Below are 24,408 nucleotides of genomic sequence, written 5' to 3' on the forward strand. Positions count from 1 at the left end.
TTTTCTTGCAATATTTCTAATCCTGGGAGGTGATAAATTGAAATGGACTAAACTCAGGCAAACAGCACTCATTATAGGTAATTGCTAATGAGCCTCAAATTAAATATTAAATAATTACGACACTCTCCCCCACCCCCTTTCCACATGGTTTTCTTTCTACTGTCAACCACAATCCAAAAATAGGTGAGCACAATACAGTGAGATATTTTCAGACAGCAAGACCACATTCACATAACTTTTATTATAGTATACTGCTATAGTTATTCTATTTTATTGTTGTTAATCTCTTACCGTGCCTAATTGATAAATTAAACCTTATCATAGATATATATATAGGAAAAAACAATATATATGGGGCTTAGTATCATCTGAAGTTTCAGGCATCCACTAGAGGTCTTAGAAGGTATCCTGTGCAATGACAACCCTATTAAATAATGACAGTGGTACACACCTGTGCTTTACTTTTTGAATACATGCCAGATACTCTGCCCTTATGTTTAGAGGAGTGCACATCCCTCCTCCAAGAAAAAATACTAGGATCTGATATTATATGTCATTTCCTTTGTTTTGCAAGGTTTTAATGCCAAATATTTTAGTCTTTTGATAATTGTTTAGTAAGTAGTGGTAAGTAAAGCCTCAATAAACAAGAAGTCACTTTGGTCAAAGTGTTATATTCCTTAATAATTACGAAATATTCTTTCAAATGAAAGATTCAGAATAAGTGAATACCCGAGTCCTTGGTTTATTGTATGCAGGTTGATTACTCTTTCAGATTATTTTTCTAAAATAGGTAAACAGTTTTTTCTGTCCTCAAGTTCTATCTGTAGAAAATATACCATTAAGAAGTATACATAAAAATTTTGGTATCTAACAATGGAGAGATTAGTAGAAATTGGAGCAGTAAAATAATATGAGCACAAATTCTTATACTGATTTCTTCACTTACGCTTATAACTTAGTTCATAACTATTAAGACCCACTACTTCGATTCCAGAAAGACTCTTTCAGAAACTTACAGGAAGAACATGCTCAACAGACCTGTGTAGGGAATTTATATTCTGAAGTTTTAAATCTGCTTAAACTTTTCCTTCTATTGATCAGCAGGATTCTTTATTTATTTTGTGCTACAAACTTGTGAAATAGGAGATTATGCCAGATTGTGCTCCTGTAATGTATGCTCCTTTTTAAAAGTAGAACTTAAAGTTGGACATGAAAATGACTTTTCAATGTGACATTTACTGTTTCTTTCTAATTTTAGTTGTTTAGACTTACCTACCTAGCTTTATTCATTCCTAAAAATTTAATCTAAATTTTTGGTAATATTGCCACCAAGTGGTGATGATGCCTCATTCCTCAACAAATACAATTATTTTGCTTTGAGTGAAAACCATATTTGACTAATGAATTTTTCCATTAATGCCAAAAAATCGGCAGACCTAAAAACATACATTGTCCATGTCTTTTTAAAAGCATGTTTTAAGTTATCAGGATATAATTTCATTCTTATTCATTAGTCCTTTTCATCCTTTATTATTTTAGGGAAGAATACAGCTGTCTTCTGCCCTGCTACCACTTTGTCAATTGAGAAGTATCCCAATGTTACATAAAAAGCCTTTCTCTTAGCAGTATTAGTTCATGAGCTATGGCTAAGTTTTGCAAGCCATTTTCTAAAATGGTCATTTAAAATGTTTCTTATGAAACAAGTTTACATTTAAAATTTAAAAGGCAGTAACAAAGTTTCACTTCACTTCTCGGCCTTTTGGCTAAGATCAAGTGCAGTATCTGTTCTCATAAGTAAATGTGGCCTATGTTGCAAATTCAAAACGTTATTTCTAAAATTTTGCTGTATCAAATAAACTATATCAAATTTGACAGGCATGTCAACCCATACCCATTTTGTTTTATTTTCTCTCAACTACAGCACAAATAATGACTTAAATTGGTTACTAACTAACAATAATACTAGATAGATGGTTCAAGAAAGAGACTTTCAAGAATGATAGGACTTCTTAAAAATGATCTTAACATTTTATTGCTGTCTATACTTATCATATATGTAGTGCAAATAATGACTTCTGATGGTTATAAAGCATTCCTGAATTATAGACTAGGGCTATACACTTGACATACCTGCTTTATATAACCATACAGTAATATTTAGACCTAATACAGAAATTCAGAGCTATTAGGAAAATTCTAATATACTGTATTTAAAACAGCTGTCTTCTTAGTTTCCCAGGGGAGACTAGCACAGTCTTAACTAATGATTAGTGAAATAATACAACCACAACCACAAATAGTAATAGGAGCTTGAGGAAAATATTTCTTTAAAAAGGAATCACACACAAACACCTACTGTTATACATACATTATAATCAGGTGTAGGCACAATTTTTAAATTGTGTTCAGTTATATGCTAACAATGCATTACAAAGTTTAGCAAAATTGGTGAAAAGGGAAGCAAGTTCACCTTAGTGTTACACTTTTTTTTCTTCAGTTAACTAGTACAGTTCAAGTTCTCACAAGCAATACAACACCTTTTTTATTTTTCACAGTTATTGAAATCAGTCAAATATTAAATAATTTAATTCAGAAGTATTACTTATGCACACAAACTACACTTGTAACAGCATGACCTTTTACCTGAAAAATGAAGGATGAAATATTATATTTACTTATTTACATATTGACCATAACACTGATAGGCTTTTTTTTAATGCTTTGTTTTTTAAAAGTTGTATTGTTTTTAAACAAAAATAGATTTGAAAAGGCTGAACCAAAACAGTGCTACCAAAAAGTCACATCTTGTTACCAGACATCACTGTCCTTATAACAATTCAACTAATGAGATTTAAGATTTAACTTCATCCTAATGTATCAGAACATTTAAAAAAAAACACAAAATCTTAATGTACCTATTTAAATAAATCGTGCTTCCATAATGAGAGTATCCTTTAAAAATGAAAAACAGTAAAGAGCACACATTTTTATTTACTCACAACACTGAATAATTAATTCAGTTTTAATTAATTAATAATTAATTAATTAAAAGGTATTAAACTTTTAAAAGATTTTTTTTTCCTTTAGACATTTTTCCTCTAGAGTAACTTTTCAAGGCCTTTTCATGAAGAGCCTTAAGTTTTATTGTCAAAATAAATGCACTTATTTTGGGAAACAGTTTGAAGTAAGTAATAAGCATTCCCCACTGTACTAACAACTTCTCTTAAAGTTCGTTTTCTATTTAGGTCACTAGCTTTTACATAAAGCCAACCCTGGTTCTGTGTAACTTACTACATTTTACCTATAGTCATTCCCACAAAGGATGCAGTATTATATTAGAAAGAAATATTACTTTAAATATGTTGAAAATAGAAGGACCAATTTAGAACTCTGACCTAGGTTCGGTCCTGAAAATGGGTCTTTCATAAATGAAGATCCAGTTACTTTCACAGTTTTATTACTGTTCAGTTTATTACTAATCTGACAAGCCTAATTAGGTAACACTTCTGTCTCACTGTGTTTTATACAAAATGCTGTAGGAGAAAGTTAATAAAACACTATATAAAATATTAATTTTCTATACCTTATAGTTCTTAGCATTAAAGGTGTTCTGTTAACTGAACATAAACATAAAGTAATCCTATTATCCAAAGATGTAGTTTGGATTCTATTTCATTAAGCAACTGTCATTTCTACTAGTAAATACTGCCAACATTCAGTGAAAAGGCAGGTTAAAAGAAGCTATACTTCACTTGCTTCAACAGAGGTCTCATTAGGCACTCAATTGGCTATTTTTTTTTCACTGAAAGAATAAACCTTCACTTACCCTTTCTCTGTGACTACCTCTTTCCCAGTACATTGGTCACATTATCTGAAAAACTTAAATAACAAATATACTTTTTAAAATAATGTATATTCAATAAATTTCTATTTAATTCAATCTAATCTGCTCAGTTAGAAATTTAATTTTGCCACAAATTTTTTTAAAGCAATGTGCTGAATTCCCAATCCAATCCAAGATTCCTTTATATTTATATATATATATCCTAAATTACCATCTTTTGAGATGTATAATTTCTTAAAACATATTAGTTGCAAAGTTACTCTTAACCATAAAACTTCAGACAACTGCTGCATTTAAAATCAAGCAACATCCAATACTCCAGCAGCCACAAGTTGCCGTGAGAGCCAGTCCAACCCTTCATACAGTCCCATACCACTTCGAGCATCACAGCCCTGAATATACCAGCTACGGCCACAGCATAATTTATGGAGACTGAGTAGTTCAGTGATTTCTTCTACTGACAGTGCTCCAGCAACATCCTGAAAGATATACACATATTTTTTATCAGTCCATCCAAATTATTTGTTCTAACAGAAGCCTAAACAAAAAACATAGATTCATCTTTCAGTAATTATTCTGAGATTAGTAAGAATAGAAAAAAATAGTTTGGTTTAACTAATTTATATGTGTGTGTATGTATATATTTTGTAAGGCTAGCTTAACAACGAAATCAATAAAGGCCTTGCAACCTAAATGGAAACATACTGCCTAAGTAATTTTTTTATCTTATGAGACAGAGTCTCACTCTGTCACCCAGGCTGGAGTGCAGTGACATGATCTTGGCTCACTGCAACCTCTGCCTCCTGGTTCAAGCGATTCTCCTGCTTTGGCATCCCAAGTAGCTGGGATTACAGGCACGTGCCACCATGCCCGGCTAATTTTTTTGTATTTTTAGTAGAGATGGGGTTTCACCATGTTAGCCAGGCTGGTCTCGAACTCCTGACCTCAAGTGATCCACCAACCTCAGCCTCCCAAAATGCAAGGATTACAGGCATGAGCCACCACGCCCGGCCTGCCTAAATGTAAGGCATCAACTTAAAAAAAAAAAAAATTAACACATGGAAACCTTAATAAATGGCTTATATATAGGGTTATATATTGAAGAGTTCACTACATTCCCACTCTGAACACCCATTGCCCCAACTTCCCAGGAGCAACCACCAGTAACAACATATTTTTCCAGAAAATTTCCATGCACACTCATGCAAATAGACACAAACAGGAACATAGTTTAGACTTTCTATAACTTAAAGAGTTTTTTGTTTTTTACGTAAACATGTTGAAGATGAGTATCTTTTCATTATCAGCACAGATGGTCTGCTCAGAATTCCCTTCCATTGTGTGGCTGCAACATAATTTAACCAGTCCTATACTGAATGTTCAGATTGAAGTTTTGTGCTTGTGTGCTATTATAAATCCATATATATACACACACGTACATAAGCATACATACACAAAAATAAGTTGACATACCTTTATGTATATTTGCAAAGTTATCTGTAGGATAACCTCTGGATATTTGTCTACCAGATACATAAAGGTAGAATTGCAAAGTAAAGGACTTTGATGAGTATTGCCAAATTGTCCTCCAAGAAAATGTCTCAGTTTAATAACCTACCAACAGTGGGAGGATGAGGCGGGCAGATCACTTGAGGTCAGGAGTTTGAGACCAGCCTGACCAACACGATGAAACCTCGAATCTATTAAAAATACAAAAATTAGCCGGGCGTGGTAGCAAGCACCTGTAATCCCAACTACTTGGGAGGCTGTGACAGGAGAATCGCTTGAACCAAGGAGGGGGAGGCTGCAGTGAGCAGAGGTTGTGCCACCGCACTCCAGCCTGGTGACAGAGCAAGACTCAATCTCAATAATAATAATAATAGTAATAGTGTATATAAGCCTGAGAATTACAAAACACTTTCATCTTTATCTGATGAGCACAAAATGGTATTTCACTGACTTATTTGCATGTCTTAAATATACCAGTTCTTAATAGTTTGCTTTTTTTTATTAAGGGGAAAATTCTTTATTCTTCATCCTACTCTTCCCCTCCCATGACATCTCCTCTGCTCCACTTCCACTCTCCTTCTACCTCTACTTAAAAGCATCTCATCCTCTTAGAAAGGCTCAAGGTCTAGGAATCTTCAGCTACTCCCAGTCCTTCATCCTCTCTATTCAGTCACCAGTTCTGCCTCAAAGTCTTTTCCATCTGCCTCCGCCTTTCTATTCATCAAAATCAGACTCTTGTTAATGCTCACTTGAATTATTTAAGCAACTTACTGCATCTCCCTGTCTCCAGTCCTTTGCTCTGATTCATTCTACCCCCAGAATTACAGTATTAAAACACTGCTATGATCTTATTACCCACTAATCCAACATTCTGATGACTCCTCTTTGCTCATAGAATAAAACCTAAATTTCTCAGTCTAGCCCTTTCAGACCTTTACAGCACAGCCTTGTCTGTTATTCTAAATTCTCTTCATCCTCTACCTGGACCTGACATATAGATCTGCTTGATATTCCCTAAACTAAAAACATTCATGCTATTATCTTCTCTATGATGTTCTTCCTTTCACATACTGACTCAGCCTCATCCATAATTTCAACTCAAATCCTACATTTTACAATCTTACAACATGCCACATTTAGAACTACTCTCCTAATTCCCATAACACTGTGTTACTGAAGTTACTTATCAGTTTTCTTTGTATTCAAATCTCATTTATGGGTTCATATGCATACACAAGAGTTTCTGGTGAGCATTAACTACCTTATTTCTATTTTGTATACTCCCAGGTACCCAGTATAGCATTTTCACATAGATTGTACTCAAAATACACAGAAGAAACTTTATAAGTATCTATGGAACTGACTGTCTTCTGAAATATTTCCAGTTACCTTATAACATGCACAAAACTACTAAAATAAATATTCCAATATAAAGATGCATTACCTGTTTGTTAGCAAAAATCAGGAGCAGAGCATCTCGGAGTTCTTTTTCTGTTAACAACTTTGCAAGTTCGCTGTGTGCTTCACTAATTCTGTCTCTATGACTGCTATCTACAACAAACACAACAGCTACCCAAAGAAACAAAAAACCCAAAATACTAATTAGTCACTTGCTAAAGTTCAGTAAATGAACCAAATATTTAATGATATAATTATTATGTTATGGTTAGAGTTTGTCTACCATCATTATTTTCACACAGAGTCTGCCTAGTATGGCAAAAAATTAACGATATGATTTCAAGTAGTTTACATAACTTCTCAGGTTTAGTCTCCCCATCTGTGAAAGGATTTACAACACTTGCTCTATCAAATACAAATTGGTCTGTATATCAAATAACATTTTTTACATAACAAATTTCAAAATAGGCCACATGATCCTCTACCTACTGATGCTACTCGTTCTTCGAATACTACTTTTGTAATATTTAGTCTTTGAATAAAAGACTAAAAGATAAAAACCATCACCATTTTTATCTCTCCAAAGTATTATGTCTAAGTTAACTATCCCCAGACTTTTCAACCATTCCTCATATTCAAAATTTCATTTTTGCAGGGCACAGTGGCTCACAACTACAATCCCAGCACTTTGGGAGGCTGAGGTGAGAGGATCACTTGAGCCCAGGAGTTTGAGACCCCTGGGCAATATAGTGAGACCTTGTCTCTAACAAAAAAACAAGTTAAAAATTAGCTGAATGTGGTGGCACACACCTGTAGTCCTAGCTACTTGGAAGGCTAAGGTGGGAAGACTGCTTGAGCCCAGGAGACAGAGGTGACAGTGAACTGCAATCATGCCACTGCACTCCTGCCTGGGCAACAAAGCAAGATTCTGTCTCAAAAACAAAATACATGTTTTCTATTAATTATGGCTCATACTAAATACCAAAAATCCCAAAGTAAAAATAATTGTTCAGTCTCTCATCTTGGTGGAAAGCAGGATAACATACAGAATAAGTGGCATGAGCGTAAACTCTATGTTGGGGTCTATGAGGCAAAAGTGTAGAATAAGACCCAAATGTGACGAAAACCTATGTAGAGTATACATATGATATAATACAGTTTGGTCAAAAGCAAGCCACTGTAAATTCTTCTGCAGGTAACAACTATTTGTGAAAGAAATGTGGGAGTGGGGCTATAGTGAGATTATAATGGGATAAATGTTGAGTTTAACTGAATTCAGCAGAATCATACAACATAAATTCAACTCTATACCACGACACTACCAGCAATCACACCCATATAATACTGATAATATACATTCTCTGTTAAGAGAAGCAAGAGTACTCTTAACTGACTATGTATCTAAGGTACATATGATTTTTATTCTGTAATAATGGTTTATCAGGAATAAACTAAAAGTACATATCGTAATCTTTCTACTTTCATTTTTAACAAGATAAGAAACTGGCCACCGGTACTTAAGTATACAGTCAAGGACTTAATCGTAAGTATCAGCTTTGCTAGTTAAATCAGTACACTGAAAACTGTCATCCTAAAAATGTGAAAAATTAAATGTCATTTTTAACTCTCACCTTGAGTATTGAGGTAATAATGTTTCCACAATGGTCTTAATTTGTGTTTTCCACCTACATCCCAAATAGTGAATTTCAGATTTTTATATTCTACAGTTTCCACATTAAAACCTGTTTTTAAAAAAAAGTTACTTTTATACTATATTTATATTTACAATGAATGACACATCAAACACAGACAACCCCCCAGTTTATAACTGTGACTTATCAATTATACATATGTAGCAATATCTACTGAAGCCTAATCAACCCCATTCCTACTCCTACATGGAGAATGTATACCTGTAACAGCTCCTAGCCCTCTAAACCTCCACCAAGGTCCTGAGGACCTTGGGATCCATGTACCTTCAAGTTCTGTTCCACTACTACCCCCACCCCACACCCTCAGCCAGGATCATCAATCCTCTATTCCTTCCAACTGTCCCACCAATACTCTGATTCTTCTTTTTATCCCCATCCACATTTCAATCCCCTAGCCATACAATCTTACATTTTTTTCTCTGAGATGCTGATATCTTAGAGCCAGAAAAGAGCCCACCATGACAGATCAGTATCAAATAAGACCCCAAGAACTTGGCTGTAAGCTAGGGTTTGTCTATTAACTGTCCTTTAAGGTAAAAACCAATATTCATACTTACCAATTGTTGGAATGGGCTGCATGAATTCATCCTGTTTTAACTTAAACAAGATAGTAGTTTTTCCAGCACCATCCAATCCTAATGTAACGACCCGAATTTCCATTTTTGGTCCAATGTGAACTCGATTATCCTATGATTTAAATATTTTTAAATATGTTTGACATGCAGTTAGGAAGTAATAGCATTTAGCACCTTTATTATTTCTACATCTCCTATTCATTCCTCAACCATTGCAATCTGAATTGTATTCCTCAAAATCCCATGATCTCAAGAAGATGAACTCCTTCTCTATGGCTAAATCTTTCCTTAGTAAAACTGACCACTTTGTCTTTGTATAACAGAATATAACACACCCACTTAATTTTCTCAGATTTTCTAACTCAAATGAATCCTCTTTAAATCTTATTTAAACATGTTTTTATGCTATACTAAAAAACTCACGATAGGGCTAAATTAATTAAAATGAAAAGTGCTGCTCAATTCCCAGAAATCTCTGCTATGAATCTGATGTATATTCCTACAGACACTTTCCCATGCACATACTGGCCAACATACACAAACAAAACAATTTTTTTTAAAAAAAAAGTATCACCCACACATTGAAACTAATGTGTTTCACTCAACAGTATATTATGGAATCCTTTCAATACATATGGACCAACCTTTTTCTTTTAATGGCTTCTTTACATTTCATAAACCATAATTTAAACCCCCAACTGATAGATTTTAGGTAATTTCTGGTTTTATGATATTACAAATAATGCTATATTGAACATTTTTATATATTACTAGCTACATGATTTCTCTGCTTCACTTCTTTCATCTCATAAAAGGAAGATTAAAATAGCACAAAATTTACATAGGATTATTAAAAGGATTAATTTTTAAAAATACATACAAAAGTTCTTACAACAGTTCCCAAAATGTATGTGTTGTTTTTGCCTACTCCTTTGAGCACTCTTTGCTTGGCTTTTATGATACAAACTTTTCCTGGTTTGGTTTTATCCCATTTTTGGATGCTCCTTCTAATTTTTCTTTTATCTAGCTCTTAAATGTTGGTATTCTTGAAGGTCTGTATGAGGCCCCTTCTCATTCTACATATTTTCACTCTCTTCACGAGCTTTAATTACCATCTATATGATGGCTCCAAATCTATACTTAAGTCCAGTTATACACCTCAGAAATAAAACAATATACGGAATAGAACTACTTCTGTGAGAACTCTAGAGAATAGTTAAGAAGCTACAGCACCCAAGCCATAAAACCAAGAAGGCATTCCAGTGAAAGGGGTAATAAAATTTGGGGCATTCTGTGCACTCATCCCTGCCATTCCCCATATCTGACATAGTGAGGATGAGGTGCAACCAGGAGGAAACTACAAAATACTAGCAAACTGAATTCAACAGCACATTAGGCCAGGCACAGTGGCTCACGCCTGTAATCCCAGCACTTTGGGAGGCTGAGGGGGGTGGATCACCTGAGGTCAAGAGTTCGAGACCAGCCTGACCAACATGGAGAAACCCTGTCTCTACTAAAAATACAAAATTACCCAGGCATGGTGGCGCATGCCTGTAATCCCAGCTACTCGGGAGGCTGAGGCAGGAGAATCACTTGAACCCAGAAGGCAGAGGTTGCAGTGAGCCAAGATCGCGCCACTGCACTCTAGCCTGGGCAACAAGAGCAAAACTCCGCCTCAAAAAAAATAAAAACAAAAAAACACACATTAAAGGGATTGTACACCATGACTAAATGGGCTTTATACCTGGAAGGCAAGAATTATTCCTCATCAATCAGTGTAATACACAGAATGAGAGGTAAAAAAAACACGTAATCATCTCAATAGTTGCAGAAAAAACATTTAACAAAATTCAATACTCTTTCACAATAAAAACATTTGACAAACTAGGAATAGAAGGAAACTGCCTCAGTGTAACATACACTATATATGAAATGCCCATAGCTAACATCATACTCAAAAAACTGAAAGCTTTTTCTCTAAGACGAAGAACAAGAAGATGCCTACAGAGTAATTAGGCAAGAAAAATAACAAAAGTCATCCAAATTGTAAAGGAAGATGTAAAATTTTATCTCTTCACAGATGATATGATCTTGTATGTAGAAAACCCTGAACAGTCCACACAAAAAGACCTATTAGAAAGAATAAATAAAGTCAACAAAGTTTCAGGATATAAAATCAACATGAATATCAGTTGCATTTCTATACATTAATGATAAAAATCCCAAAAGGAAATTAAGAAAACAATTCTACTTACAATCACATCAAAATTATACTTTCAGGGATAGTTCATGACTAAAGAAGTTTCTCTGAACATGTAGAGAAAAAAAAAAGTTTAAGATACTTAGGAATAAACTCAACCAAGATGGTGAAAGACTTGGATATTATATTGGTGCAAAAGTAACTGTGGCTTTTGCCAATACTTTTAATGGCAAAAACCACAATTACTTTTGCACCAATGTAATATGTAGGCATATACCTAACCAAGAGGGTGAAAGACTTGTACACTAAAAACTACAAAACATTGCTAAAATAAATTAAGACATAAATAGACATTCCATGTCCATGGATTGAAAGACATAATATTAAGAAGTGAATACTACCCCAGGTAATTTATATAGATTCAATGCAATCCCTATCAAAATCCCAATCATGTTTTTTGCAGAGATAGAAAAAATTAAGCTAAAATTTATATTGAAGCTCAAGTGATCCTGAATAGCCAAAACAATTTTGAAAAAGAAAAAAGTTGGAGGACTCACAAGTCCTTACTTCGAAATATATCACAAAGCTAATATATTGTTCTGTTTTTGCACTGCTCTAAAGAAATACCTAAGACTGGGTAATTTATAAGAAAAGTTTAATTGGCTCACAGTTCCATAGGCTGTACAGGAAGCATGATGCTGGCATCCGTCTGGCTTCAGGGGAAGCCTCAGGAAACTCACAATCATCGTGGAAAGCAAAGAGGGAGTGACACATTTCACATGGCAGGAGCAGGAGCAAGAGGGTGGGGGAGGTGCCACACAGTTTTAAAAGATCAGATCTCATGAGAACTCACCTATTATGGCAAAGACAGTACCAAGGGGGATGATACTAAACCATTCATGAGAAACTGCCCCCATGATCCAATCACCTCCAACCAGGCCCCACTTCAACATTGGGGATTACAACTGGACATAAGATTTGGACAGGAACATAGATCCAAGCCATATCAGCTTCAATAATGAAAACTATGTGGTACTGGCATAAAGATGAGACATACAAACCAACAGAATAGAAGAGAGAGCCCAGAAATAAACCCTCAGGAATAGGGTCACATGATCTTCAACAAGGGTACCAGGACCACTCAATGAATAGACAGTCTCTTCAATAAATGATGCGGGGAAACTGGATAGCTACACGCAAAAGGATGTTGTGTATCTTACGCCACCTACAAAAATTAACTCAAAATGGATTAAAGCCATAAACTTAAGACCCCAAACCATAAAACTCCTAGAAGAAAAAACAGAGGAAAAGCCTCATGACATTACATTTGAGAATGACTTCATGGATATACCAAAAGCACAGTTTTAAAAAAAAAAAAAAGCAAAAACAAATGAGACCACATCAAATTTAAAATTTTTTGTGCATAAAATGACACAATTAACAGTGAAAAATCAACCTATGAAATGGGAGAAAGTATTTGAAAGTCACAGATCTGATAGGGAATTAATATCCTGAATATATAAAGAACTCCTACAATTAAACAACAAAAATAGTCAACTCAATCAAAAAGTGAGTGAAGGATTGAAATAGACATATTCAAGGCAATATACAGATGGCCAACAATTATATGAAAAGATGGTCAACAGCATTAGTCATCAGAGATATGGATATCAAAACAAATAAGGTATCATTTCAAACCAATCAGGATGGCTACTATCCAAAAACAGAAAATAACAAGTGTTGGTGAAAATGTGGAGAAATTGCATCCTGTGCACCACTGGTGGAATTGTAATATGGTGCAACCATTATGGAAAACAGTATGGTGTTTCCTCAAAAAATTAAAAACAGAACTACTATATGATCTACCAACTTCACTTCTGGGTATATATCCAAAAGACCATGAAAGCAGGGTCTTGAGGAGATATTTTTACACTCACGTGCACAGCAGCACTATTCCCAGTAAACCAAGAAGTAAAAGCAACTCAAGTTTCCATCAACAGATGAATGAACACATAAAATGTGGTATACACATTGTATTAGTCCATTTTCATGCTGCTGATAAAGACATACCCGAAACTGAGAAGAAAAAGAGGTTTAATTAGACTTATAGTTCCACATGGCTGGGGAGGCCTCAGAATCATGACAGGAGGCAAAAAGCACTTCTCACATGGCAGCGGCAAGAGAAAAATGAGGAAGAAGCAAAAGTGGAAACCCCTGATAAACCCATAAGATCTCGTGAGACTTAATCACTATCACGAGAATAGCACAGGAAAGACCAGCTCCCATGATTCAATTACCTCACCCTGGGTCCCTCCTACAAAACGTGGGGATTCTGGGATATACAATTCAAGTTGAGATTTGGGTGGGGGCACAGCCGAAGCATATCATTCTGCCCCTGGCCCCTCCAAACCCTGCCCCTACAGCAAACTTCTGCCTAGGCATCTAGGTGTTTCCATGCATCTTCTGAAATCTAAGCAGAGGTTCCCAAACCTCAGTTCTTGATTTCTGTGCACCCACAGGCTCAACACTACACAGAAGCTGCCAAGGCTGGGGGATTCCACCGTCTGAAGCCACAGCCTGAGCTCTACGTTGGCCCCTTTCAGCCACAGCTGGAGTGTCTGGGACACAGGGCACCAAGTCCCTAGGCTGCACACAGCATGGGGACCCCGGGCCCAGCCCACGAAACTACCTTTTCCTCCTGGGCCTCCAGGCCTGTGATGGGACGTGCTGCCATGAAGGTCTCTGACATGGCCTGTAGACATTTTCCCTTTGGTCTTAGGTATTAACATTAGGTTCCTTGCTACTTACACAAATTTCTGCAGCCGCCTTGAATTTTTCCCCAGAAAATGGGTTTTTCTTTTCTATCGCACAATCAGGCTGCAAATTTTCCAAACTCTTATGCTCTGCTTCCCTTATAAAACTGAAGGCCTTTAACAGAACCCAAGTCACTTCTTGAATGCTTTGCTGCTTAGAAATTTCTTCTGCCAGATACCCTAAATCATCTCTCTCAAGTTCAAAGTTCCACAAATCTCTAGGCAAATGCCACCAGTCTCTTTGCTAAAACATAACAAGAGTCATCTTTGTTCCAGTTCCCAACAAGTTCCTAGTCTCCCTCTTAGAATACCTCAGCCTGGATTTCATTGTCCACATCATTATCAGTACTTTTGTCAAAGTCATTCAACGAGTCTCTAGAAGTTCCAAACTTTCCCACATTTTCCTGTCTTCTTCTTAGCCCTCCAAACTGTTCCAACCTCTACCTGTTACCCAAAGTTATTTGCACATTTTTGAGTATCCTTTCAGCAACGCCCCACTCTACTGGTACCAATTTACTGTATTAGTCCATTTTCACGCTGCCGATAGACGTACCCGAAACTGGGAACAAAAAGAGGTTTAATTGGACTTACAGTTCCACATGGCTGGGGAGGCCTCAGAATTGAGGGGGGCAAAAGGCACTTCTTACATGGTGGTGACAAGAGAAAAATGAGGAAGAAGCAAAAGCGGAAACCCCTAATAAGCCCATCAGAGTTCATGAGATTTATTCAATATCACAAGAATAGCACGGGAAAGACCGGCCTCCATTATTCAATTATCTCCCCCTCAGTCCCTCCCACAACATGTGGGAATCCTGGGAGATACAATTCAAGTTGAGATTTGGGTGGGGACACAGCCAAACCATATCACACATACAATGGAATATTACTCAGCCTTAAAATGGAAGAAAATCCTTTCACATGCTACGATATGGATGAATTTTGACGACAGGCCAAGTGGAATAAGCCAGCCACAAAAAGGCAAATACTCTATGATTCCACTTATATGAGGTATCTAGTCAAATTAATAAGGGAAAATACAATAGTAGTTACTAGGGACCAATGAGAGGGGGCAGAAGGGAATTGTTTAAAGGGTATAGTTTCAGTTTTACAAAATGAAAAATTTCTGGATATGTTTAACAATGTGAATATACTTAGCAGTACTGAACTGTACACTTTTAAATGGTTTAGATAGCAAATTTTTTATTATGTGTTTTTTACCACAATAAATAAATGTGATATATCCTCACAATGAAGTACCTTGCAGCTGGAGCAAGGAACAAAAAATGTCACTTTATACTGCTACAGAGTGACGTTTAGGATGTACAGTTAAGTGAAAAGAGCAGGAAAAAAAAGTGTGTAAGGTATTCCACCTTTTAAATCCAAGTAGTGTACATACAAATATATAAACATATTTCTCTATACTTTTTAAAATGATGACTAAAACTAAGAAAAAATTCTAAATGATTTTCTATGGGGAACGAAGTAAAAAGGGTAGAAGGAACAGGTATAAAAGCTAGATTTCTGTGAATAAACCTTGCTTTGGACATTTGACTCTGGATCACATAAACATTTCACATAATTGTGAAAACATAATTAATTTTTTTAAAAAACAGCCCCTAAAAATAGAAAGCAAAATGGTACACATGAACATTTTTTAATCAGGGAGAAGCCACTTTAAAAGAAGCTTAAATATATCAACCAAATCCCAAGTATGAAACTTGCTTGGATTGTATCTAAAATAAAGCAACCATTAAAAAAATTGTTTTGAAAACAATCTGGGAAATTGGAATACTAACCATAGTTGATAATATTAGTGAAAATATTAGAGATTCATTATTAAACTTTTTTTGTGTAATAATGATATTTTGGCTTTTTATTTAAGTGATGGGAATTTCACTATATTGCCCAGGCTGGTCTTGAAGTCTTGGGCTCAAACCATCCTCTTGCCTCAGCCTCCTGAGTAACTGGGCCTATAAGGTATGCCACTATGCCCAATTATGTTTGTTTTGTTTTTGAGGCGGAGTTTTGCTCTTGCTACCCAGGCTGGAGTGCAGTGGCGTGATCTCACCTCACTGTAACCTCCACCCCCTGGTTTCAAGTGATTCTCCTGCCTCAGCCTCCCAAGTAGCTGGGATTACAAGCATGCAGCACTAAGCCAAAAAATTTTGTATTTTTAGTAGAGACAGGGTTTCTCCATGTTGGTCAGGCTGGTCTCGAACTCCTGACCTCAGGTGATCCACCCGCCTCGGCCTCCCAAAGTGCTGGGATTACAGGTGTGAGTCACCGCACCTGGCCCCAATTGTGTTTTTAAAAAGAGTCCTTATCTTTTGAAGATACACCCTAAAATATTTCATAGATGAAATAAGATGTTGGGATGAAATAATATGATATTAGGATTTGCTTCAAAATACACTGGGAGATTGCAGGTAGAAAAAGGAGTAGGTAAAAGGGGAGATGAAATAAGTTTATAATTGCTCAAGTGGGTGATGGATATAGGAAGATTCATTATATATACCATATATATACTATTTATATTTTCTTATTTTTACTTTTTTAAATTTAAAAATATGGTGCACTTCACAAATTTGTGTGTCATTCTTGCACAGGGGCCATGCTAATCTTCTTATTCCAATTTTAGTATATGTGCTGCCGAAATGAGCACACCATTTCTATTTCTCACTGATAAAAGTTTTCTTAAAAAGCCCCTAATGCATGAATTTCATGGTTGTCTCTCTATGGTGATTATCATGAAATGTAAATCAATTATGATTTGTCAGAAAAAAATACCTAAAAATAAAGTACAGTACCTTTGTAAAAGTGACAGGGATGCTGGCATCCAACTGAATGTGATCTGCAACTTCTGTAAACTGCTGCTGCTGTTTCTGCAATGTTTCCAGTAACCTTGTAATTTCCTGTTTTGCCAAGACAACTCTACAATCATCCTATAAGAGGCAAAACAATATTTCTTATAAACTTTTTATAAGAAATAAGGAAAAGAGACTTATATTACCAACTCACAATAAAAGCAGTTTTAACATTATAGTAGTCAAAGTTAAATGTAAATTTGACAAGAATAATAATTGGGCATTAATATATAATTTAAGGACCTAGCAACAAAAGAATGGATAAATTGTAGAACATTGATAAATGGAACACGACATCACAGTGAGAATAAACCATAGCTACACATGATGATAGAAATTTCACAAACACAATGTGGAGTGTAAGAAGACATGGCATGGAGAATTCATACTGTATGATTTCATTTAATTACCAAAACAACCAAAATTAAGATATACATTAGAAGTCAAGATAGTGATTTATCATGGTGGGAAAGGCAGGTAGTGGCCAGAAGTGAGTATGAGGGGACTACTGGGGAACTGACAATGTTCTGTTACTTGATCTAGGTGCTAGTTAGACATTAATGATCAGTCTGAAAATTCAGCCAACTGAATACTTATGCATACATTTCTATATCTATGTTCTACTTCTATAAAAAGTTTAAAAAATAATTTCAGATATACATGTATTCGTTAAAAAAATAAAGAATACAGGTCAAACTCCCTCTAGATCCCCAGATCCACTCCTCAAAGTCAAGAACTTTCCAGTTTCTTGAATATTATTACAGACTATCTATACATATACCATATAGTCTTTATATGAAAGAGATCTCCCAATAATATGCAAGCTTCATGAGAATGACAGTATTATCTGTTTTTGCTCACTGTTAGATACTCATATTAGTTGACAGCAATTCCACTGTTTCAGCTGTTCAGGACAAACGCTGAAGTCATTATTGCTTTCTCTTTCCCACATGCCCTACATATAATCTGTTAACAAATTCTTTTGAATATCCAGAATCTGGGTGCTTCTAATCCCTATTATCCAAGCTACTATTACCTCTCATCTAGAATTCTACAACAGTCGCTTAACTGTTGAATTCCATCCTTCCATTTTTGCCTTCTTCCAATCTATTTTAGACACGTAGGCCAGAACAATCATTTTAACACATAAGATTAAGTCACATTTCTACTCAAAACTCTACAATGGTCCTCCTATCCCAATCAGTAAAAGCTGAAGTACACCCAGGCATGGTGGCTCACACCTGTAGTGCCAGCACTTTGGGAGCTCAGGAGTTTTAGACAAGTCTGGGCAACATGGCGAAACTCCGTCTCTATGAAAAATACAAAAAATTATCTGGATGTGGTGGCTTGCTCCTGTAGTCCCAGCTACTCAGGAGGCTGAAGCAGGAGGATCACTTGATCCCAGGAGGCAGAAGCTATAGTAAGACCAGACTGTATCACTGCACTCTAGCCTGGGAGCAAGACCCTGTCCCACTCCCCCACTCCCCCCAGCCCCCGGCCAAAAAAAAAAACAATTGAAGTCCTTATAATGCCTCACAGGGTTTTCCTTACATATAATTCTCTATTAATCTCTGATTTCAGCTCCTATTACTCTGTCCTTTGCTTATTCTACTCCAGTCAAGAGGTCAATTTTCCTGTTCCTCAAACATACCAGGCATGCTGCCCTAGGGTTTTTGCTATAAACATTTCCTCAACTAGAATGTTCTTCTCCCAGTTAGGGCCTGAATGAATTCCTTCAACTTTTTACTTAAATCTTTGCTCAAATCTCACCTTCCCTCAATAATGCTTACTCCGACTACTCTACTTAATAATGCAATCTGCTGTACAAACACAAACATGCAGTTGCAGAATTCTTTTTTGATTAGCTCTTACCACTTTCTAACATATAGTATAATTAACTTACTTAGATATGGTTATGGTTTATTGCCTGTCTTCTTGCTAGAATGCTAATTCTACAAGATTATGGCTTTTCGCTTCTTTTGTCCACTGATATATTTTAAATACACGGCATATGTTAGGTGCTCAGTACATATTTGCTAAATGAATATTCAGCATCCAGTATCATGCCAAGAACTTTAGATGATGCATAATTTGTTTAGAGTGGATGGATGATTAAATTATGTTCTCAGAAGTGAAGATCAATTTGTGATGTTCCATCCATTCCTCTATTCAATTTTCTCTGTAGTGGGAACTTTAAAGAACATTGGTTAGTATTCTGTAGTCATAAAATAGAACAAAACTAATACGTCCATATGAAAAATGAATCCAAGACCTTGATTTTTTTGCATTAACATAGATAATATTGTATTATTAAAAATTACCAGTTCATATGGCTTGGCTCCGTGTCCTCACCCAAATCTCATCTTGAATTGTAATCCCTATATCTGGGGAGGGACGTGATTGGATCACGGGGACAGTTTCCCCCATGCTATTCTCATGATAGTGAGTTCTCATGACATCTGATGGTTTTAAAATGTGACATCTCCCCTTTGCTCACACTCTCTCTCTCTCTCTCCCCTGCTGCCTTGTGAAGAAGGTACTTGCTTCCCCTTTGCCTTCTACCATGATTGTAACTTTCCCGAAGCCTCCCCAGCCATGCAAACCTGTGAGTAAATTAAGCCCCTTTCCTTTATAAATTACCCAGTCTCGGGTAGTATCTGTAGAGCGGTGTGAAAATGGACTAATATACCAGTCATTTTGGCACAACACTTCAGAAACTCTAAAACACTTAAATATTTCAGTAACTATGAAAATACTTTTTCATAAAATAAATATGAATATACTTTTAAGTATTCAAGTTAGTATGATTTAGGACACGATTCCACTCTGATTTTGCTGTGTAGCTTCATTATCTGCCATGAGTTAAACATGTATTTATTAAGCTCTTCTATCTAGATGCAAAGAATTCAGTGACACAAAGATGAACAAGATGCATCAAGATGCATCAAAGATGAACAAGGTCAGCATCTAAAACACACAGGCATATTGTCATTCGATGTCAAATCAGAAGACACAAATCACACCACTATTTGAATAGAAAGAACTTAAAATAAAAACTGTTAACTAGGTGTGGTTATTAACTAGGTAACTAAAAGGATAAAAGGAACTCTGAGGTACTATGGAGGTAGCAATTGTATGAAATAATATAGCTACCACTTCCAGTGCTGAGGGAATAAAAGGAAGAGGTTAGAATTATTAAAACTTAGAAACTTGCAGGAGGGGCTCACGGAGCTGAAACTCAAACCTCCGAGAAGGGTGGTCTCCTAACATGAGTAACTATGCCCCCTCTTGACAGTACCTAACATGGGTCCAGCTGGCAACACAATTACGAGGTCTACAGAGTTCTAGCCCTAGTATCACAAAGCAGAGGATAAAAGAGTAGGTTTCGAGCTGAAAATCAACTTAATAAATAGCATACATATCAACTGTTACAATTCAGTGTAATAACAACTCAATGATAATCCAAGACTGATGAGGCTATAGACTGGCCACTTTCATGTAAGTGTAATCAGATACTTAAGAGAAAAAGCTCTACAATGTAAAAGGCTTAGCCTACAATGATTTGAAATCAACACAATTATCAGCAATATATCAGTGAAGATAACACAGACTGCAGCTTTTCTGAAATTCCTAGGGCAATAGCTATCCTTATACCTCACACTTAGGAAAACAGATCCAAAACACAAATGGATAAGGCTGACATTTCTGTTAGAATAACTTTGAGCCTCACTTATTTAAAAAGTAAGTCATCTGCAAACTGGGTAACAAATTGCTTATGGTATCTCAACCAGCACAAAACATACGTTTGTTCTAACAGTGAAGAACCACCGAATTACAGCAGAGGTAGGCAGTACATGCTAGAGAGGCACTCAAAAAAAGACCAACAAAGAGAAAGCTTCAAAGAAAGGCAAACATTTAAGCTGGACCTTGAAGGAGAAGGAAGATTTCCACTATAAGAAAAGAGAGATATATGCACTCCAAGCAAGAAAAAAAAAAAAAAAAAAAAAAAAACAGTACATATATGCTTGGCAAAGAAGAGTAAAAGGATTTGGCATTAACTGAAGAATGACAAGAAGTTAGAAGGCTTCGAGAACCCATGGCTCAAGGTGGGGAGGGCACATGAACGAGAGGGCACTGATAATTCCACACTAGTGAAATAATTCAAGGTTGCAGACCATGTCCTAAGCACAAAGTTACTGCATACAGCAGACACAAAATAATAATAAAATACACTAATGTATACCTCTGGTCATTATCTACTTAAACTTACAACTAAAACCCTAACCACATTTAAACTACCTACCTGCTGCAAAGTCTTTTCACAATGGAGGCAGGCTGCTGAAACCTCTGACAACAAAATAGTCATATCTTCTTGTTGCTGCCTGAGCCAAATCAATTTTTCACGAACATGAGCATCAACAACACTTAGAGCCATTTCTTCTTGACGACACAGAGTTTCATGTAGATCATAAAAATATGCTCGAATACATGACCGGGCATTCTCTGCAGTCCCTGGTACCTAAGAAAATGAAAATAAATTTTAAGTAACTGTAATGTTAATAAAGATTTTACCTGTGAAATATTTAAAATTTCAGCCTAGGCAACATGGCAAAACCCTGTCTCTACAAAAAATAGAAAAAATTAGCCAGGCGTGGTGGTATGTGCCTGTAGTCCTGGCTACTCAGGAGGCTGAAATGGGAGGACTGATTGAGCCCCAGAAGTCAAGGCTGCAGTGAGTCGTGATCACATCACTGCATGCCAGCCTGGGTGACGGAGCAAGACATTGTTTAAATACCATCTATATTAAATTGCAAAATATAAATCTCCATGCTAGATCTTTCCCCTAATGCACAGACATTGGAAATTCAACTGTTTATAAATGACATCTCAAGCAAAATGGAATGCCTAATCTCCAGTCTCCCCTATTCCCAAACCTAATTGCCTCTGTCTTGGTAAATGGCAACTCCATCCATCAGGATGAAAGCAAAAAAAATTGGAGTCATCATGATCACCTCTCTTTCATAGCCCACTACTCCCTCAGCAAATTCTGCTGACTTCAAAATATATCCAGAATCTGATCATGCCTCATCACCTCCAAGTTACCTATCCAATCAATATTAACAATTAATCACTAAGACCTATCTATTCTACTTCTTCAAAATCTTAAATCCATCGACTTGTGTCCACTCTCTCTACCCTAGTATATTATAGGCCATAAGCATCTCTAGAATTTTAACTAGAAAACTTTAACAACATCCTAATAGGTCTACCTACTTCCAATTTTGTTGCTCCTCCAATTCATTTTCTAAATTTAAAACAACCTTTCTTAAGGAAAATCTGATCATGTCATTCCTATGTCAATTCTTCAATGGCTCATCACTGTCCTTAAACTAAGTTCTGAACTCTTTATTAACATGGCTGACAAGATCCTGCATGATTTGGCTTTGAACTCTCCATATCCTCTTTTCTTGTCATGTCCCATTCAATACTCAAAGCTCTAACTAGTGAGCTTCTTTAAGTCTCTACAATTTGTCCAATTCTCACTTCCAAACATTTTAACATATTGCTCCCTTCTTGGGACAATTCATTCCCCATTCTGCTCTTTTCCTTGACTGAATTTCTTCAAATCTCAGTTTCAACATCATTTCTTCTATAAGGATTTCTCTGACCTCCATAAATCATTGCCCATTTTGTGATGCCAAAGCACCCTGTACTTCTCCTCCATAAAAGTCACCACATTTAAAACTCTCTGTTCCGTGATGAATGAGTTCCTTAAAGACAGAGACTTTTAAAAAACTTTCTAATGACTGGTGCAATACTAGCAAATTGTAATTGCTCATTAAATACTTAGTAGAAGGTGAAAATATGAAAAACAAAAAAGAATGAGAAAGGGGAAGAAGAAAAAAAATCCATACATGTTCTGTGTGAGCCATTCCAATTCCATCTTCCACGATTTGTTCTCCTCCTTCAATGTGCTGTACAATTCCAACTAATTTTCTGGAATAATCTGAGATTTCCTCTGTGAAGGTCCGTATGCAGTGAGCCATATCTAAAATTGATGCTCGGATCTGATTAGCTTCTGGTTCCAATACTGAATGCTATAAAATGTAACATGAGAAAAGAACTCATAGTATTGACTAATAATATAAAAAACTACTTAAATCCCTATTAATACAAAAAAGCATCAGCCACAAGTGACTTTTATAACACAGAAAAATATTATAATTTACTTTCACTCCTTTATAAGAAAACTGTACTGCAAAGAAGTAATTTAAAATTTGGAAGTCCATTTATTGCTAAACAAGAAACCAAGAGACTATCTCTAAAATTATATCCTAAGAGCTAACAGACATAAATATTGTCAAACAATCTGGTGCATTATGAAAACATGCAAGCAAACAGAATGTTTGTTTCCTGCTCAAAGGCTATTTTTTTGTGAAGAATGATGACGCCTCTTTGAAGTTTTTTTTTTTTTTAGTAACATTTAGAAATTAAATCTCTCATTTATTTTCATGCTACCAAACACAATCATTCATCACTTAACTCTTCTTCAATGCCTACTTTCAGAATAAAGAACCAGGTCAGTGAAAACAAATACTGAGCTGGTAAAGTAGCTACAGTGATCCAATTGATTAATAATAATAATAAAACATACCTTGTGACCTTGGTGTTTTCCATATTCTTTGCAGACACAGCACATGAGTGGGCTAGTTTGACAACCTTCTTCTAAGCAAACAAACTCAATGGCATGCACCTGGTGCTGAGAGCACATGGTTTTCTCATGAGGTTTATCAGCTAGAGGAACTCGCCTGTGCTTTGCTAATGTCTTTGTAGAATGAGTAACTTGAGAACACTCAGAGCACAAATGAGTTGCACACACAGTGCAATATACAGATGCAAGGTGAGCTTCATCTTCATCACAACGAATGATGCTCTGATAAACAAAAAATTAATGCCTTAAAATTGAACCCAATCAGTGTAACATGACAAATTTTTAAATATAGAATCCCATAATCTTTTTTGCTTTACTGACCAATATTTACATATGAAAATATATTGGTCATTAAGCACAAAGGTCATTCAATACTCATCCGAGAAGCATTTATTTCTACAGGTAAGAAGCTATTTCCAAGATTAACTGATCAATATATGTTATGAATTTGAAACCAAAAATAAAACTATTCTCGTAGATTCATATTCGGTGCAAAGATCTCTTCCACCAAATCCTGTCACTTTACACAAAAGAAACTAAACCATAGAGAAGTCAAAAGTCTTTTTTTAAAACTACAAAAATCTGATACTAAATACAACCCCATAGCTTTAAGTATTAGTTGTCATAATGATGTATAGGAAGGACAGAAGCACAAATACTATGTAGAAAATGTAGGAGTATGCATCAGAATTAGCTGTAAGCTTTTAAAAACAGTTGTCTGGACTCTAATCTGAGAAATTCTTATTTCAACAGGTTGTGGATGAACCCTAGACTTGTATAT

At 35.8% G+C, this 24,408-nt stretch overlaps 1 protein-coding gene and 2 pseudogenes across 2 annotated transcripts in view; 1 reads left to right on the forward strand and 2 right to left on the reverse strand.

Moving 5' to 3' along the window:
- Window positions 1-1,743: 1,743 nt before the first annotated feature.
- Window positions 1,744-1,890, forward strand: LOC115896745 (annotated as a pseudogene).
- A 413-nt stretch (window positions 1,891-2,303) lies between these two features.
- TRIM23 (tripartite motif containing 23) overlaps window positions 2,304-24,408 on the reverse strand; it is a 35,035-nt gene continuing 12,930 nt past the window's right edge. Inside the window, exons 4-11 of one of the 2 annotated variants that reach the window (XM_010367705.2) lie at window positions 23,571-23,849; window positions 22,831-23,013; window positions 21,219-21,434; window positions 16,859-16,993; window positions 9,021-9,150; window positions 8,383-8,493; window positions 6,798-6,922; window positions 2,304-4,323 (exon numbers count right to left, since the gene is read on the reverse strand). In XM_010367705.2, the coding sequence (XP_010366007.1) occupies window positions 4,144-4,323; window positions 6,798-6,922; window positions 8,383-8,493; window positions 9,021-9,150; window positions 16,859-16,993; window positions 21,219-21,434; window positions 22,831-23,013; window positions 23,571-23,849 (1,359 nt within the window). In that variant the 3' untranslated portion in view covers window positions 2,304-4,143. The remainder of the gene's footprint in view (window positions 4,324-6,797; window positions 6,923-8,382; window positions 8,494-9,020; window positions 9,151-16,858; window positions 16,994-21,218; window positions 21,435-22,830; window positions 23,014-23,570; window positions 23,850-24,408) is intronic. The other variant, XM_030926686.1, reaches the window with a different exon arrangement.
- LOC115896608 lies at window positions 16,613-16,713 on the reverse strand (annotated as a pseudogene).

Source organism: Rhinopithecus roxellana, chromosome 3 (genome assembly GCF_007565055.1).
Source record: "Rhinopithecus roxellana isolate Shanxi Qingling chromosome 3, ASM756505v1, whole genome shotgun sequence".
NCBI lineage: Eukaryota > Metazoa > Chordata > Mammalia > Primates > Cercopithecidae > Rhinopithecus > Rhinopithecus roxellana.